Genomic DNA, 14,274 nt, shown 5'->3' on the forward strand with positions numbered 1-14,274 from the left:
ACAGATCTGAGTGAGCTTGTATATCTGCTATTTTTCAATAGCTATAGAGTAAAATAATTAAGGCCCCTCCACCTTGGGCCCTATAGTAACTCAGTCCCACTTTTCCCCCCCTTGTGACGCCTTTGCCACAAACATCACTATTTTGAAGGTATCCTCAACCTGTGAGGCAATATGGCTGTTCAACCACTTGAACCCTGGCATCCCTTTTCTGGACATGTCATAATAGGCGAACATTTGGAGAAAATAGCAGATTGACAAGCTCAGTTTTGAGCTATTTTTGGATTTTGGTAGAGGCAGTGCTTAGATTTGTAAATGATTAGGTGCCGGAGCTAATGAACCCGACTAAGCGCTTCACTTCCCTCCTTTCTCTTCTGTCAAGATTGCTAGAGAATGGGGAAATGGGGATGAATATTCTTTAAAGTGATGTGCGCCTAGGAGTGCCATTCACCCTAAGTGGATGCTGGACAGCACGCACCGTTTCATTTTGTGCATGCAACGCGCATATGAAGCGTATGTTCAACAGCAATGCCGTTTTACTACTCACTACTCACTCTCACTTTTGTCAGGCATGTTCGCATCATTATTTCTATGAAGACGTCTATGGTGGTGAGTCACAGCGAAGCCGCTATGCACGCACACTCTCTCTCATTATGGTTCATGCTCTTTCTCTTTCCCTTTCTCTCTCCCCCTCTCTCTCTTTGGCTGCTATGCTGCGCTATGCAGAGAGAGGCGATACGATACGAATCGATGAATGTGAGAGCGCACTTTCGTGCGTGTAGTCCTCCCGCACGGGGGGGGGAGTCGGTCGGTCGGTCGGGTCGGGCAGGGGGTGGCAGGGGGGCCCTTTCATTTGGAGAAGCGCCAGGGCCCGGGGATTCTTAAATCGCCACTGTTCTCATCAAGTTGTAAACATTGACAAGTATTTTGACATGAGGATGACTGTAAAGCAGTTGATTGTGCCGTGTCAAAGACAAAGTGCATGATGTCCATTCTTCTGTGAGACATTTAATAGAACTCACACTCCATAAACCCATTTTATGCTTAATTTATTCTCATTCATACTAGTGCTGCTTACTGAAAATAGCCAATCTACGAGCCCACAATGTGTCACATTATTGTGACATGTTTTGAAATGCAGATCAGCTATTTTCAGGGAGTGAAACAACAAATTAAAAATCAGGTTTCAATCTTCAAAAGCTCTTGTGGTCCTAGGAAAGCCTCTCCACAACAAGAAACAGGACATGTTTCCAGTTGTTTGACAAAGTGTTGGTATTTTTGTTCATCTGGGAGTCAAATGAGACAATGACTAAGCTTAAAATACAGACTGTCGACTTTAATCAGACTTTAATCATTTCAGCCAAGTCACTGTTTTCATGTGTCATTGTGTCAATTTACAGTATTCAGCCGTGATTATGCCTGTCAGCAAACATTTGTAAAGCTATATGAAGTGCATGATTGGCTGTATGAGTAACAATAATAGTGGTGTTAGTTCTCAAACTCATTATCATGCAGCAGTCATCTTAACGTAGAAATCTTACTCAATTTATGGACTTTATGACTAAAGCCCAGCGGAATTGAAACTCTCAAAAGAACAGCAAAACCTTGACTCAGATACGATGTTATTAAAAGATAATAGAAGACATTATTTACAGCGCTGTAACGGTCACACACATGTACATACGTCCTACACCAAAGACACACAAGACAAGACTGACTGAAATCTAATTCACCTCAGTGTATACTGTGTGTGTATATATATATATATATATATATATATATATATATATATATATATATATATATATATGTATATGTGTGTGTGTATGTATGTGTACAGTATATATACAGTATATGTGTGTGTGTGTGTGTGTGTGTGTGTGTGTGTGTATATATACAGTATAGTATATATAGCATCCTTAACCTCCAAAGTCAACTAGATTGGAACTTTTTAAACTCCTACAATGATTGCCTACTGACATCTCTATCACGGTAGCACTATTACTTCCAAAGAAAACACATTATGGACACTGACAAACATTAGTCCCGTCTTCCATACTTCCATTACTGAGCATGTTATTCCCTCATGGAGTTGTCAATGTGTCATGTCAAAAGACCAGGCCAGATATACAAAAGTAGACCACACAGCTTTGTTCACAAACTGTACAACCGTAACTTGTTAGCCACAGCTCCAGAAGTAGTGTGGCACACAGAGCTTTACACTATTATTCTGTATGGTTTCTAATCACTGCAGAGGCCTGCAGTTTCATTAATACGTGCTGCGGGCCGGTCCTGTCAAATCCTAAATAAAATGGGGGTGCAGGCATAATCATGGGCACATGTACTGTAGAGGTGTCACCAACATTTCCCTGAGAACCCTATCCTATCTCCTTTGTCTATGTTCACAGCAGCAGTCCTATTTTTGAGTGATTTCTTTTTTGACTTTTAGGGGGTAATGGAAGAAATCTCTCTCTCTCGCGGCCTCGTTCTTAAATTATTGAACGATTTAATTATTTAATTAGCCTAAGGCACGTTGTTCCGCCTGCGGTGTGGCGTTTGTCCTCCCCTGATCCTCTCTTCCGACTTTTCTACCGTGCTCTTTTGATCGCGAGCCAAGACGCTGAGACGACTTCTGACGCCTCCATGCAGCTGCAGAGGCCCTTTCATCAGGGAGGACGCAATGCCCCCGACTGATTTTGGGGACGGAGTAGGTCAGGGATTAGTTTACTCCAACGTCACTCTCCAACTGGGGTCTACTACACGTCATTAAGTGAGCTGTAAACATATGGAAAGCAGTCCCAGTTTTCACATGAGAAGTACATAAACTGGGGCGTTGCCTGTATGGCAAAGGGGGAATGTAAAAAGAGACCTACATTCTGTGATTCTGTGCGTGTTGTGCTAAATATATCTCCGCTTATTGGGAGCCCGTGTGTTGGCGTACATTGGATTGACAGTGTGAGATGATAATTCATTGCACACTGTACTGTACGTTTGAGGGTTTCTTACGCTCCATATCACTCACTGTCTGCATATTTGTGCACGCAAGAGCCTGAACACATGGTAACGCACACTCGAAAGTGCACAAAACATGCACGCAAAACTATACAGCACAAGGTGTCAGCATCACTTCTGTGAAATCCTGATGACAATCCAGATGGAGTCACGCTTTTAAAGGTCACACGCCGACACACACTTTCTCTCTTTTCTCTATCTCAAACACTCTCTCCCCCCCTCTCTCTCTCGCACACACACACACACACACACACACACACACACACACACACACACACACACACACACACACACACACACACACACACACACACACACACACACACACACACACACACACACACACACACACACACACACACACACACACACACACACACACACACACACATTAATTAAAAGCTGCTGTCAAGAAGGATTGTGCATGCATTAGCACCTTTCACAGATGTGAGAATTTCGTCACCACAAAAGTTTTACCAACAGTAGTCAATCTGGAACACTTTTAACTAATCCACAAGATTTAGGAGGAGAGTTGAGAAGACCTTCAAAGCCCATTGTTCAAATGGGTGGAAGGGGTGTGTGCATTCCAAAGTGAGAGAACTGATTCATTCTGAGGTGTCACCTAATGCACAATGGAGCAGAAGTTGCACTGTTTCTACTTTGTAAACTTTCTTTTTTATTAATTTCTTACTGAACACGGCCAGAATACATAATGGTTTGGTAAAAAATAAAAAAGACTCTTGTTTGCTCCCCATTAGACACCGGCGCGTGTCGTAATGAAGACGTGACACGACGTATAATAAAATTTTGTTCGCCGCCCGAGGGCCTCTGGAGTCCCAGCTGAACACCCAATCAATCCTGATATAATGTTCCTTCACCTTTCCAATGACATTCCTGTTAGCGTCTTTTGAGCGACAACAATGCTTAGCGTGGCAGCGTCCCTCAAGGGACGTCAATGAAAAATCTACACTTTTCTTTTCTTCTTGTTGACCATCGCAGTATGGCACGCAGACAAGTTGGAGATTAGATTGACATATTGGCAGCTATTGTGGAGTGAATTCTTGCAGCTCAATTCCCCATTAATCAATGTATTACACGCTGAGCCACAGCGATTCTTTACCTTTGATACTCCTCCAACGGCAGCACCTGTCAAGCGTCTTCTTGGCGGTTTCACAACCTTCTATCACACACACATAACACTTGGGAGGTGTTTATTGAGTGACACAAGTTCAGCATAATACAGTGTCGTGACATCTGTTTGCAAAGGTAACGTTTATGCTGGTCATTGACTCATAGAGATTCACACCTACAGTACGTCATTTCATGACGTTCAATCCAAACAATGAGGCATAGAACACATCTTTCCAATTTCCATATAGGCTTTCATTAAAATATGTTTTGTGATGAAAGAAGACTGAATTGTAAATACCTTCACCTACAATACAGCTTACAATAGAGGTAGTCATTACACAAGGCTGAGTCCATTAAAACATCAACAGAAAAGGCTCACATGCCACAGAGAGATATTGCTTGGATCAAAGGTCTGTCTATCAAACTCTTTGGAAAGTGATAACCTTTTTATTTTCCATTCCTTCTTTGCACTAAGTTGTGAATCCCAGACATCCCTTTTCCTGGCAGAGTAACACCTTTTCATGTGTTCCATTAGCACGCTAAATCACTCTTCTGTACTTCCAACCCCACTGGCAAATGTATGAATTGAATTGAATATTTTTGAGCGATGCTAACCGCTCCTACAGTACGTCTGGCTATGTGTGTAGGTCCCTATGTCCGTATGAGTGTCTGTATGAGCATGGAACTCCATGTATAGAGTTAACCAACGTCATGGACAGAACGGCCCATACAAGGAGATGTGCACGTGTGTGCGATTTTTGTTGACCAAATGTACAACACCATAATAAAAGAAAACATTAATTGAATCACAAAGAAATACTTGTTTCATTGTGGTTCACCAAAAAGCTCAACATTCAATCACTAGACGAACAGTAGAGGAACAAACAACTACACAAACAAAGCAGTACAGCAGTGCCATAGCATCTGTAAGCCTGTAAACCCCAGAAAAAGCTATCAAGAACACAATAGAAATCACATACTATGAGGACCTGCTGTAGGTCTTCCCAGGTGGAGATTGGTATCCACACTTGAGCTGCTTGATTAACTGCACAACACACAATCATTCCCCGGAGTCTGGGATAAAAAAGTCCAGCACAATAATGTCAACGAGTTACGGGAGATGACAGCGTCGTCATATCAATTCTCATCCCCTCAAAGACACATTTCACTTAGCCAGGAGTGAGAAAATAGGGCCAGAGCAACGCCACTGTACAAATAATTGTCGCCGCATGGCCGCACCTGTCAAACATGGTTAACTGTCCTACTCTCCACGGACACGAAAAAGAGAAGGGAATAGATAGGCTCCATTTAGTTTAGGAAATGGTTTGCCTTAAATTGCAGCGGCAGCTCTTAAAGAGCTTGCGCCAGCAGCCGGGATTGGAGTAATGGAAAGTGAGATAAAAGAAAATATCAAGCTGTGGAAAATAATCTTTGCGAAGTTGTCAAGGCTATTACTGCTGGAGTTGACCTGCTGCCTAGCGATCTTGTAAATTGAAGAGTGTATAGAGCAACTGTCTTAAAAATGGATACAAATGTCATCCGATTGTGTCTAGAAGGTCTCTAGAATAATCCCTCGACACTGCACCATCATCATTAAAGTCTTTGTGTGGCCCACTGGTTTAAAGCTACAATCCGTAAGTTCTTATAGCCTCTCCCGGTGCAGAGGGGTCATTGCAAATGTAACACCCAGGACTTCAAACCAGGTCTGGCGTGTGGGAAAACAAACATCTGAAGACTGAAGAAGATCCACAACAGGACTGACAAAAAGCTTCAAATGTACCTGCTTTTGTGTGCGGGCTCTACCGTTTTCTTTTTTTACTGAAGCCAATCTATGTGCGTTACCTAAGTTCCGATTCAAAACAAACATCACCCATTTTTGCCCTTGACCAGGGGAGATATTAGGAGTATGAGGTTCAGGATGTACTACTTGTCAACCAGTAGGTGTCCAAGCTGAAACCAAGGTCTAAGAGTAGGAAGAGTAGGGAGACGAACTAACTACACGTGCGTGTTATATTGTAGGAACATAGAGCAGTGAAGTCATGATGTCACTCGCTCATCTCCCGGTTCATGGAAGTAATTTCTCTATGGAGAATAACATTGAGTCATCTTAAAATCCTCTCATATAAGCATTGCGGTCCAAAAATAAACAAACAGTCTTTGCGATATTGTCGGGGAGGAGGCTCTGTATGGTTTATGATAGTCAGTCACTCATATTTGATACAGTCTGTTTCTAAAGAAAATGTAACTAATTTGGCGACAGAAACATTAGCGTTTTCTTCATATCCATATGAGTCAAACTGCTTAGTTCATTTGTTTATGTTTGGGACACAGTTCTTATATGACGTGATATGAAAAAAAGTCTATGGGAATTCAGAATGGGGGGAAAATACATGAACCAGGTAGGATGGGTAAATGACGTCAGACTTCACTGCTCTATAGTCTACCATACAAATGGATGAACAATAATGTTTCATAGAAAGGATGTAAACATACTGTATTGTATCGCATTGTATTATATTGTATGTCAATATAATGTCATATTCAACCTTCGACCATGGCAGCTTCTATCATCCTCTCACACTGAATTGCTTCTTATAACACCACCAACATTAGCAGAGCACTGAATACTACTGACCTAGCTTATACATCCTAAAACTCTAAATCCTCAGTGTTCATTTACCTCTGTCAGGGAAAGGATTAATTTGGTTAAATTGTTACAGAGAGAGAGTTAAAAATGTATAAATTAAAACTGAAGTGTAGCTTTGTACAGTAGCCTACCCAATCCAACAGCAGACAGCATGTGTAGCTGTCATGCCTCTTTCCTTTTTCTTCTTCCTCAGATCACAAACAAGAACAATGTATGCATACTGTATGGCTTCTGGATGCATTGTGGTACAGCATACACAAAAATGCAAAAACTAAAAACTATGCTAAATAGCACTAACAGTAGTTATTTGGATCATAATCATAGTGAAACAGATGATCAGATGAGTCAGAAGTTGTTAAATTCATTGGCCTTCAAAATGCCCACCCTCTCTAACTCAATGTCACCTTCATGTCCCATAATAAAAGGGCATGTTCCACTTCATGCTTTCTTTTTGAGGGAGTTGTATAGCTTTCTGAACTATGACCAGCATTAGTTACCATGGCAGTAGTGTCTGCAGGCACTACAGGTTGGGGTTACAGATACAAAACACCACAACTCATTCTCCAAAAACTGATTAAAATCCCCAGGCTCTTCCCATTTCTTCTCATGTATGGCTACAAATCAATGTAAGTAAAATGCTCCTATCAGTATGAGAAATATGGGTCAGGAGTGGGACTGCCAACAGCTGATTGGTTGCGCGTAGCAGCAAACAAGATGAATAATTTCACTGCACAGCTTGGAAATAATGACAAGTTATGGTCGCCCCAAAACCACTGATATTGTCAAGCTTTCTCTAGACATCCATAATCATACGTTTTCAAAGTCTGTGCTTAATAAAATCAGAAAGTAAGAAAGACAGATTAAAAGGGTAAATTATTCATATTAAAACACATATGAACTTTGGTGAATGGTATGTATCTGGTTGGCTGTAATGCACCATCTGGCCGTCATCTTGAATTAGATTCAGAATAGAGTAGAGGGTAGCATGGGCCCAAGAAAGGAGACCTGTGACCCGTCCCACAGAACCAAGGATATTTGGACCGAAACAAATTACTCAGAGAAACATTCTGATTTATTAGCCCCTGCCCTAAACATCCCAGAGAATGATTGGATCCGGTCTGAAATGAAGCTGATTTAAATTGGATCTGATCCTAAATAGAGCCGGGGAAAATGTAACTGATCTGGCCGGGACTTTAGACCCTTACTTTGTCCGATGCTATATTATGCTTATTTTCACCATTACTTTTTCTTCCCGCGGCAATTGGACTTTATTCGTCCCTTCCCGAGAGACACGTCAATATTTTAACGGCTTGGTTTTTCTGTTTTTTTATTTCAGCCGGTCTTTAAGGACCCCCAGTTTGATATGCATCAGACCACGGACCCCTGTTTGATAGGATTTTCATCTCTGGAAACCAAAATCTAGAAATGTATAATCTACTACTTTAAAATCCCATAATGGCCCATTTGCATGCCCAGCTGTAAGGGTCCATTTGTATACTCTGAGAGTTACGGACCGGTAAAGGTCCATTTGGTTCCATCAATCATTTACTGTAGCGTGGGGCCCCCTGGAACCCCCTCATTGAGCCTGGCCTTGTGTTTCACCTCTGTGGGCTCCAACAGCGCCACAGGGAACTGAGGTGGGTGGTGGGAGCAGAGCCTTACCGTGTTGTGGCAGTCATCGTTGACAAGCTGCAGCAGCTGCCTCTCAAACGTCTCTAAGGACGGCCGGAGGGACACGGTCAGTCTGTCCAGGGTGTAGGACAATGTCTCCAGCAGCTGGGGTCTCAAGAGAGCATCTCCTAGAGGCAAGATGAGATGGAAAACAATAATCTACATATTAGATAGTATTATACAGCAGGGGTTCCCAAACTTTTTTGTCTCAGGGCACCCCATAAATATTGTTTTAATCCAAGGCACCCCTACATTATAATTTTCACTCCCAGCACCTTATAGTCTTGTCGGGTGGAAAACTTGTATGTCCAAAACCGTTCGTTTTGTAAACAGCCGATCTACAAGCACAGGCCGCCTCGCATTGCGAGGCGTTGTGTGCTGGTAGATCGGCTGTTTTCACTAGTTTTGTGCGATGGTCTTGTATGATGAAGCAGGGCTTTGCTTTACCATAAGACGTACACATTTGAAATTTGGAGATACGAGGTTTCTGCACGACAGTGACGATATTTTAGTGATTATGTTGCGAGGAAAACGTTGAGATAACAGCCGTTTTGGTTAGAACTGACTGAAAATAACTTTGTACTTCAAGTTTAAAATGACACAAAATATTTTTTCAAGTGTCCAAATAAATTTCAAATATTATCAAATTATCTCGCGGCACCCCTGGACTGCCGTCGCGGCACCCCAGGGTGCCCCGTCACCCACTTTGAAAACCCCTGTTATACAGTATCTATCACTGTGTGTGTGTGTGTGTGTGTGTGTGTGTGTGCATGTGTGTGCATGCCACGCATGCATGCGTGCATGCGTGCGTGCGTGCGTGCGTGCGTGCGTGTGTGCATGCCTACGTGCCAAACCCACAAGCCCTCTAAGCCCATCCTTTGTCACGACCAGAACAACCACATAGCTTTTTAAAAGTTGTGTGAAGGTGTTTTGCAGGCTAGGCCCAGCGCTTTGGGTGCATTTCAATGCGTTAATTAGAATCTGTGTCACCTGGATTTGCTGTGAGCCTCCGAAACTCCATCTGAATTAGTGCTCCATTGATTTGCTGTGAGCTGCCCAATACCCACTGAAATATTTATAAGACAGCAAGAGAGGGAGAGAGAAATAGAAAAGGAGATAGAGGTGGGGGAGACCAATTCTCGAGACAAACAACCACAAAACCATTTGGATATGTGTACACTTTATCCGAATCAATTGAGAGGTAACCCAAAGCCAGGCAACGGACGCAGTGGAAGGGCCTTGTGAGACAGCTCGCAATCACTCCCTTCAGCCACAGCAGAGCGGAAAAATTGCGGGTGTGATTGTAATCTCTTCAAGTGTAATGTACTGTTGCCATCCCAGCATTTCATTGAGACCCTTGTCTCGGGAGGTGGACGGCTCGGTATGCAGTGTGAATATCAAGTCAGCGACTGCATTCTTAAAAGGCGGCTTAGGTCCTGGCTGCTCACAGACCCAGAAAGAATGGAGGGGATTTGGCCGCCAACATACCTCTCACTGACTCCCAATGATTATGTCTGCACTGTCAGACTTCATTACATTCAGCCCTTGGAAACTTGATTCTAAGTACTGCACGCAGACATTTCCATTTCTGATAGACCAAGGTCTCCAGTAAAGGCTGGCATTTTCAAACTGTTTTATGTGCTATATAATCTTAAAGACAGAAACTGGAGAAAGACAACTGCATCTGATCTTTTTGTATTCCTCTTTTTTATAATTTTTATCCCACGATTGTGTAACCCATTTTCACCCAGTGCCAATTGCCTATGTAATCCTGGGCTCTGCTCTCCCTCTGCCGTGCCTGGGGAGACAACGGACTGACCTCATGCTTCCTTCTATGCATGAGGAGTCCAAGTTGCTTCTTTTCACCTGACAGTGGGGATTTCCCTGGTTTGGACGTAGCGCATGGAAGGAACACGTTATTCCAACCAGTTCCTTTCCCCTCCATCAGGCGGGCCAGGGGGAGGCATTATTGAGCACAGGATTACCGCATGTTTTTGTGAGGGCATCAACCCTAGGAGACACGGGGAGAACATGCAAACAAAAAGGCCCTATCGCCAACCCCACCTAGGGTGTGGGCGCTGATGACGCGTATTCCTTTCAGGTGAGGTTGTTCCAAGACTTCCTACTAATCCTGTATCCTGGAGTGGCATCATGCAGGTGTCTCAGGCAGGGCTGCACAATTACTCTAAAGTAATCGAACACCATGATTCCATGTTCTTGAGTAGAAACGTGTCACTTGGTTCCACTTGATCAGCTGTTGCACCTTGCCCTCGTCTCCTCACTGCTACACAAGGGTTGACAACCAGAAAATTGTACACCCCGTCTCCCCATTCAGCAGGCTGACAGAGCCATAATACCATCCCAGAGGTCTTTCTCTTTACATACCATTTACATACCAATTACTTAGCAACACAAGAAATAATATATAGAAATAGATACTGTATATATTTTTTCCAACAAACATAATATTGTGAGTGTATGTCATTACAATATCAACCTTGAGTCGGAACCAAGGCATGCTTTCTTAAAAAGAAAGCATGGGGAGCATTTAAGTGAAAAGTGGAAAGAAGGAGGGACCGGGACACTGACAGTGTGTGTGTGTGTGTGTGTGTGTGTGTGTGTGTTTGTGTGTGTGTGTGTGTGGGGGGGGGGGGGGGGGGGGCAATTGAGTGCAACAATATGTATCCACATTAAACAACATTAAACTACTACTCAGTGAGACAAACATGTTTTTGTTTTATATTGTGCAGGGCACATACTGTACCTCAGGCAATGTTTTAACACATCGCTTACCAATTATGCTCATTAAAATAAATTGTCATCTCTGCCAGGCCAGACAGCCGAAGGCCGGCCAGAGAGTACTGTATGTTTTCTCCCCTCTCTGTCTGTCCTGTTTGTAAACCGCTGGACTGATTGTCGAGAAAACTCTCGCCCAAAATGTTCAAATGGGTCTCATGGTGGCCCGATAACAGGCCTCATTATGTACAAAAAGGCTTTAAAATCCCCTGGATTACTAGACGCAATTCTGCATATCCTCCTGACAAGATTTTAAAACACACGGTTTGCTACTACTCCAACACAGAGATGTTGTCCAAAACTCACACAAAGTTGTACACTTTATCTCTGTATTCATGTGACCAAGATGTGAAACTTTTCATATAGATTAGCTATGCCTTGCTTCCAAAATGTTAAAGTGTAAAATAGGGCCTGAGAGGTTAAGTTTACACAAGAGTAACAAACCTTCTATAAGGTCAGGAGACCATAACAAGCTGTTCATTTGGTGGTGTTTCAAACACAGAGATGAACTAATGAAGCGCCATACACAACAAACTCAACAATAAAACCACTCTACGACCATCACCAGTGATTAACACCATAATAATCACGGTGGAGTCAATTATACAACCTGGCAAAAAGAGGCATAATAAAATAAGCCTGCCTGGGAAAAATAAACGACTCCTTTGGCATCCGCGTCTCTTTCAATTAACACATAATTGAAGGAATCGGATTCCCTGAAATGTTTGCACTATGAAGCCGCGTGCATTGTGATTCGTTTTAAATTGGATGATAAGCAACATTAGAAAGACGAAATTGGATAAGAGTAGATTATCTCTAGGTCGCTACTGCAGGATTTTTCAGATGCTTTCCTGAGGTTTGTTGCCTTTGTTTTGTGTTGCCTTTCACACAAATATTCTTATCAGCATGAGGCGGCATGAAATGCATTACATTTCAAAAGCCCAAAAGCATTTCTCCTCCATAATAGTTGTAATAAATAAACAGTTCATCTAGCTAGCAGGGAAAGTGTTTTCATCAACTTGAAGGTCATATATTTGTAAGGACAAAATGAAAAATGGGCAGACTGAATTATCACCTCAAACTCAACTCAACTGAAATGTATTTGTACAGTCTCAAAGGGTTTTTTATAGGACCACATTTAACAAAGGAAATAAAACACCCCTACCTCCATACTGGGACCCTTCATAGAGTGAGGAATGTCTCTCGACTCTCTTTTCCCTTTATGGGAAAAGAGAAGAAACAAACTAACAAAAGAATAAACCTATAAATTGTCCAGGCTGGTAGAGTGACAGTAATTGTAACAACAAATATTATTATTAGTGATACTGTATCTTCTATAGATTCACGAACTCTGTATCTGTGTCCCGGGCATAACTAGGGCACCGTCTGAACGAATGACTTCACACTTGGCGTGCGTACTGCTGATGACCTGGGGTGATGTGCACTACCGATTTGGACCGGCCGTTGTCCAGAATCGAAAAACTAGTATCTGATACTCTGTCCACGGGTCTGTGGAGTACACTACACTCCAAAGCTCAGTGTCTATGATGGACTGGGTGTAGGCATCGCCTTTCACGATTAGCCAACCCAACACATCGGCTTCATGGATTGGCAGAACTTTGCACTCAGCATGTTTTTTGCATATGTCCATGTATGTAATAAACACCACATCAGCAGTTTTTGACGACCTCAGGGTTCCCCGTAACTCCATATTTAGTCGATCGGCCATATGGTAGTGGGTAGCACCCTGGCTAATCTGAGAACCACGGGCACAACGGGTGTACTGAAAGCAACTAGAAAGGTACAATTCCAGGGGCACGGTGGCGCAGTGGTTAGCGCTTCGCCTCACAGCTAGAAGGTCCTGGGTCCGATTCCCACCAGGGGCCGCTGTGGGCGCTGGGGGCGTGTTCCTCCCTCCGCGTCATCAGTGCCCACACCCTAGGTGGGGTTGGCGATAGGGCCTTTCTGTGTGGAGTTTGCATGTTCTACCCGTGTCTCCTAGGGTAGATGCCCTCACAAAAACATGCAGTAGTCCTGGTTTCTATACTATTTCCCCCTAGCCAGCCAGGTGCTCCCCAATTCCCCTAGCACGACAGGGGGAGAGCGGAAACCAGGACTACAGGTTAGGTAGTTGTCACTGGGTGAGAAAAATGGGTTGCAAAAACCGTGGGAAAAAATATAAAAAAATAAAAAATAAAAAAACAAAGGTACAATTCTGGGAAATTGCAAGTGTGGTTGCACTGACGCGGGTTGCGAGGAATCTACTGGGAACTGAATTCTGACATACCATTTATATTATATCAGTCAAAGAACATCAGTCTATATTTATAATGAATAAAACACAATGAGAAATATCAATATGTCTCTGTCTAATGCAGATCGGTTGAGGATACAAGATTATCAATACTGAATCCAAACAAATTAACACGTTTAACAATCCTCTCAAGTATAATACAGGATAATTGCATAGATCCTGTTGTGGAGATAACGATGTACAAATGAGAAGTGAGAGGTATATTCTAGATTTGGCATAATGTTATATGATTATGTAGGCTGTGAAAAAAGAAATAAACAGCTAAATGGAAAATGTGTTGAGACATGCATATATGAGTCAGTGCATCAACTTTACCGGTATAGTAGTGTGTTGAATAAGATTAGAATAAGTAATACACTGTCTGCATGTCATCTTATAGTCGTAAGAGTAGTAATAGTAGTAATAGTGGTGTAATACCTTGATAAAGCACCATTGAGAGCTTATGTGCCTGACTGCCTGCCTGCACTGATTTGTAAAACATGTTAGAGATTAGAATGAATCCTCATTTTGGCAAAAAATTATCCCATTCTGCTTCCAAGAGATCATCTATTGGTATTGGCCCCACAAATACACATTTCTAAGGTTGTGGAATTCCAACACAATCGAAAGAATACACATCTCAACTGTTGACTTTTAAATACCTACATTTTTCACTTGATTACAGCTTTGTCTTTTAAACCACCTTTTTAAAGTATGGTTAAGAGTA

At 42.5% G+C, this 14,274-nt stretch overlaps 1 protein-coding gene across 1 annotated transcript in view; it reads right to left on the reverse strand.

Annotated features, from left to right (window-relative positions):
• The window catches only part of nphp4 (nephronophthisis 4), a gene marked incomplete at both ends in the record, with an annotated part of 228,353 nt that overhangs the window by 161,200 nt on the left and 52,879 nt on the right, over positions 1–14,274 (reverse strand). Inside the window, one exon of the mRNA XM_080732808.1 lies at positions 8,450–8,586. Coding sequence (XP_080588934.1) covers positions 8,450–8,586 — 137 coding nt within the window. The remainder of the gene's footprint in view (positions 1–8,449; positions 8,587–14,274) is intronic.

This window comes from Nannobrachium achirus (assembly GCF_963921795.1).
Source record: "Nannobrachium achirus genome assembly, chromosome: 9".
Classification (NCBI taxonomy): domain Eukaryota; kingdom Metazoa; phylum Chordata; class Actinopteri; order Myctophiformes; family Myctophidae; genus Nannobrachium; species Nannobrachium achirus.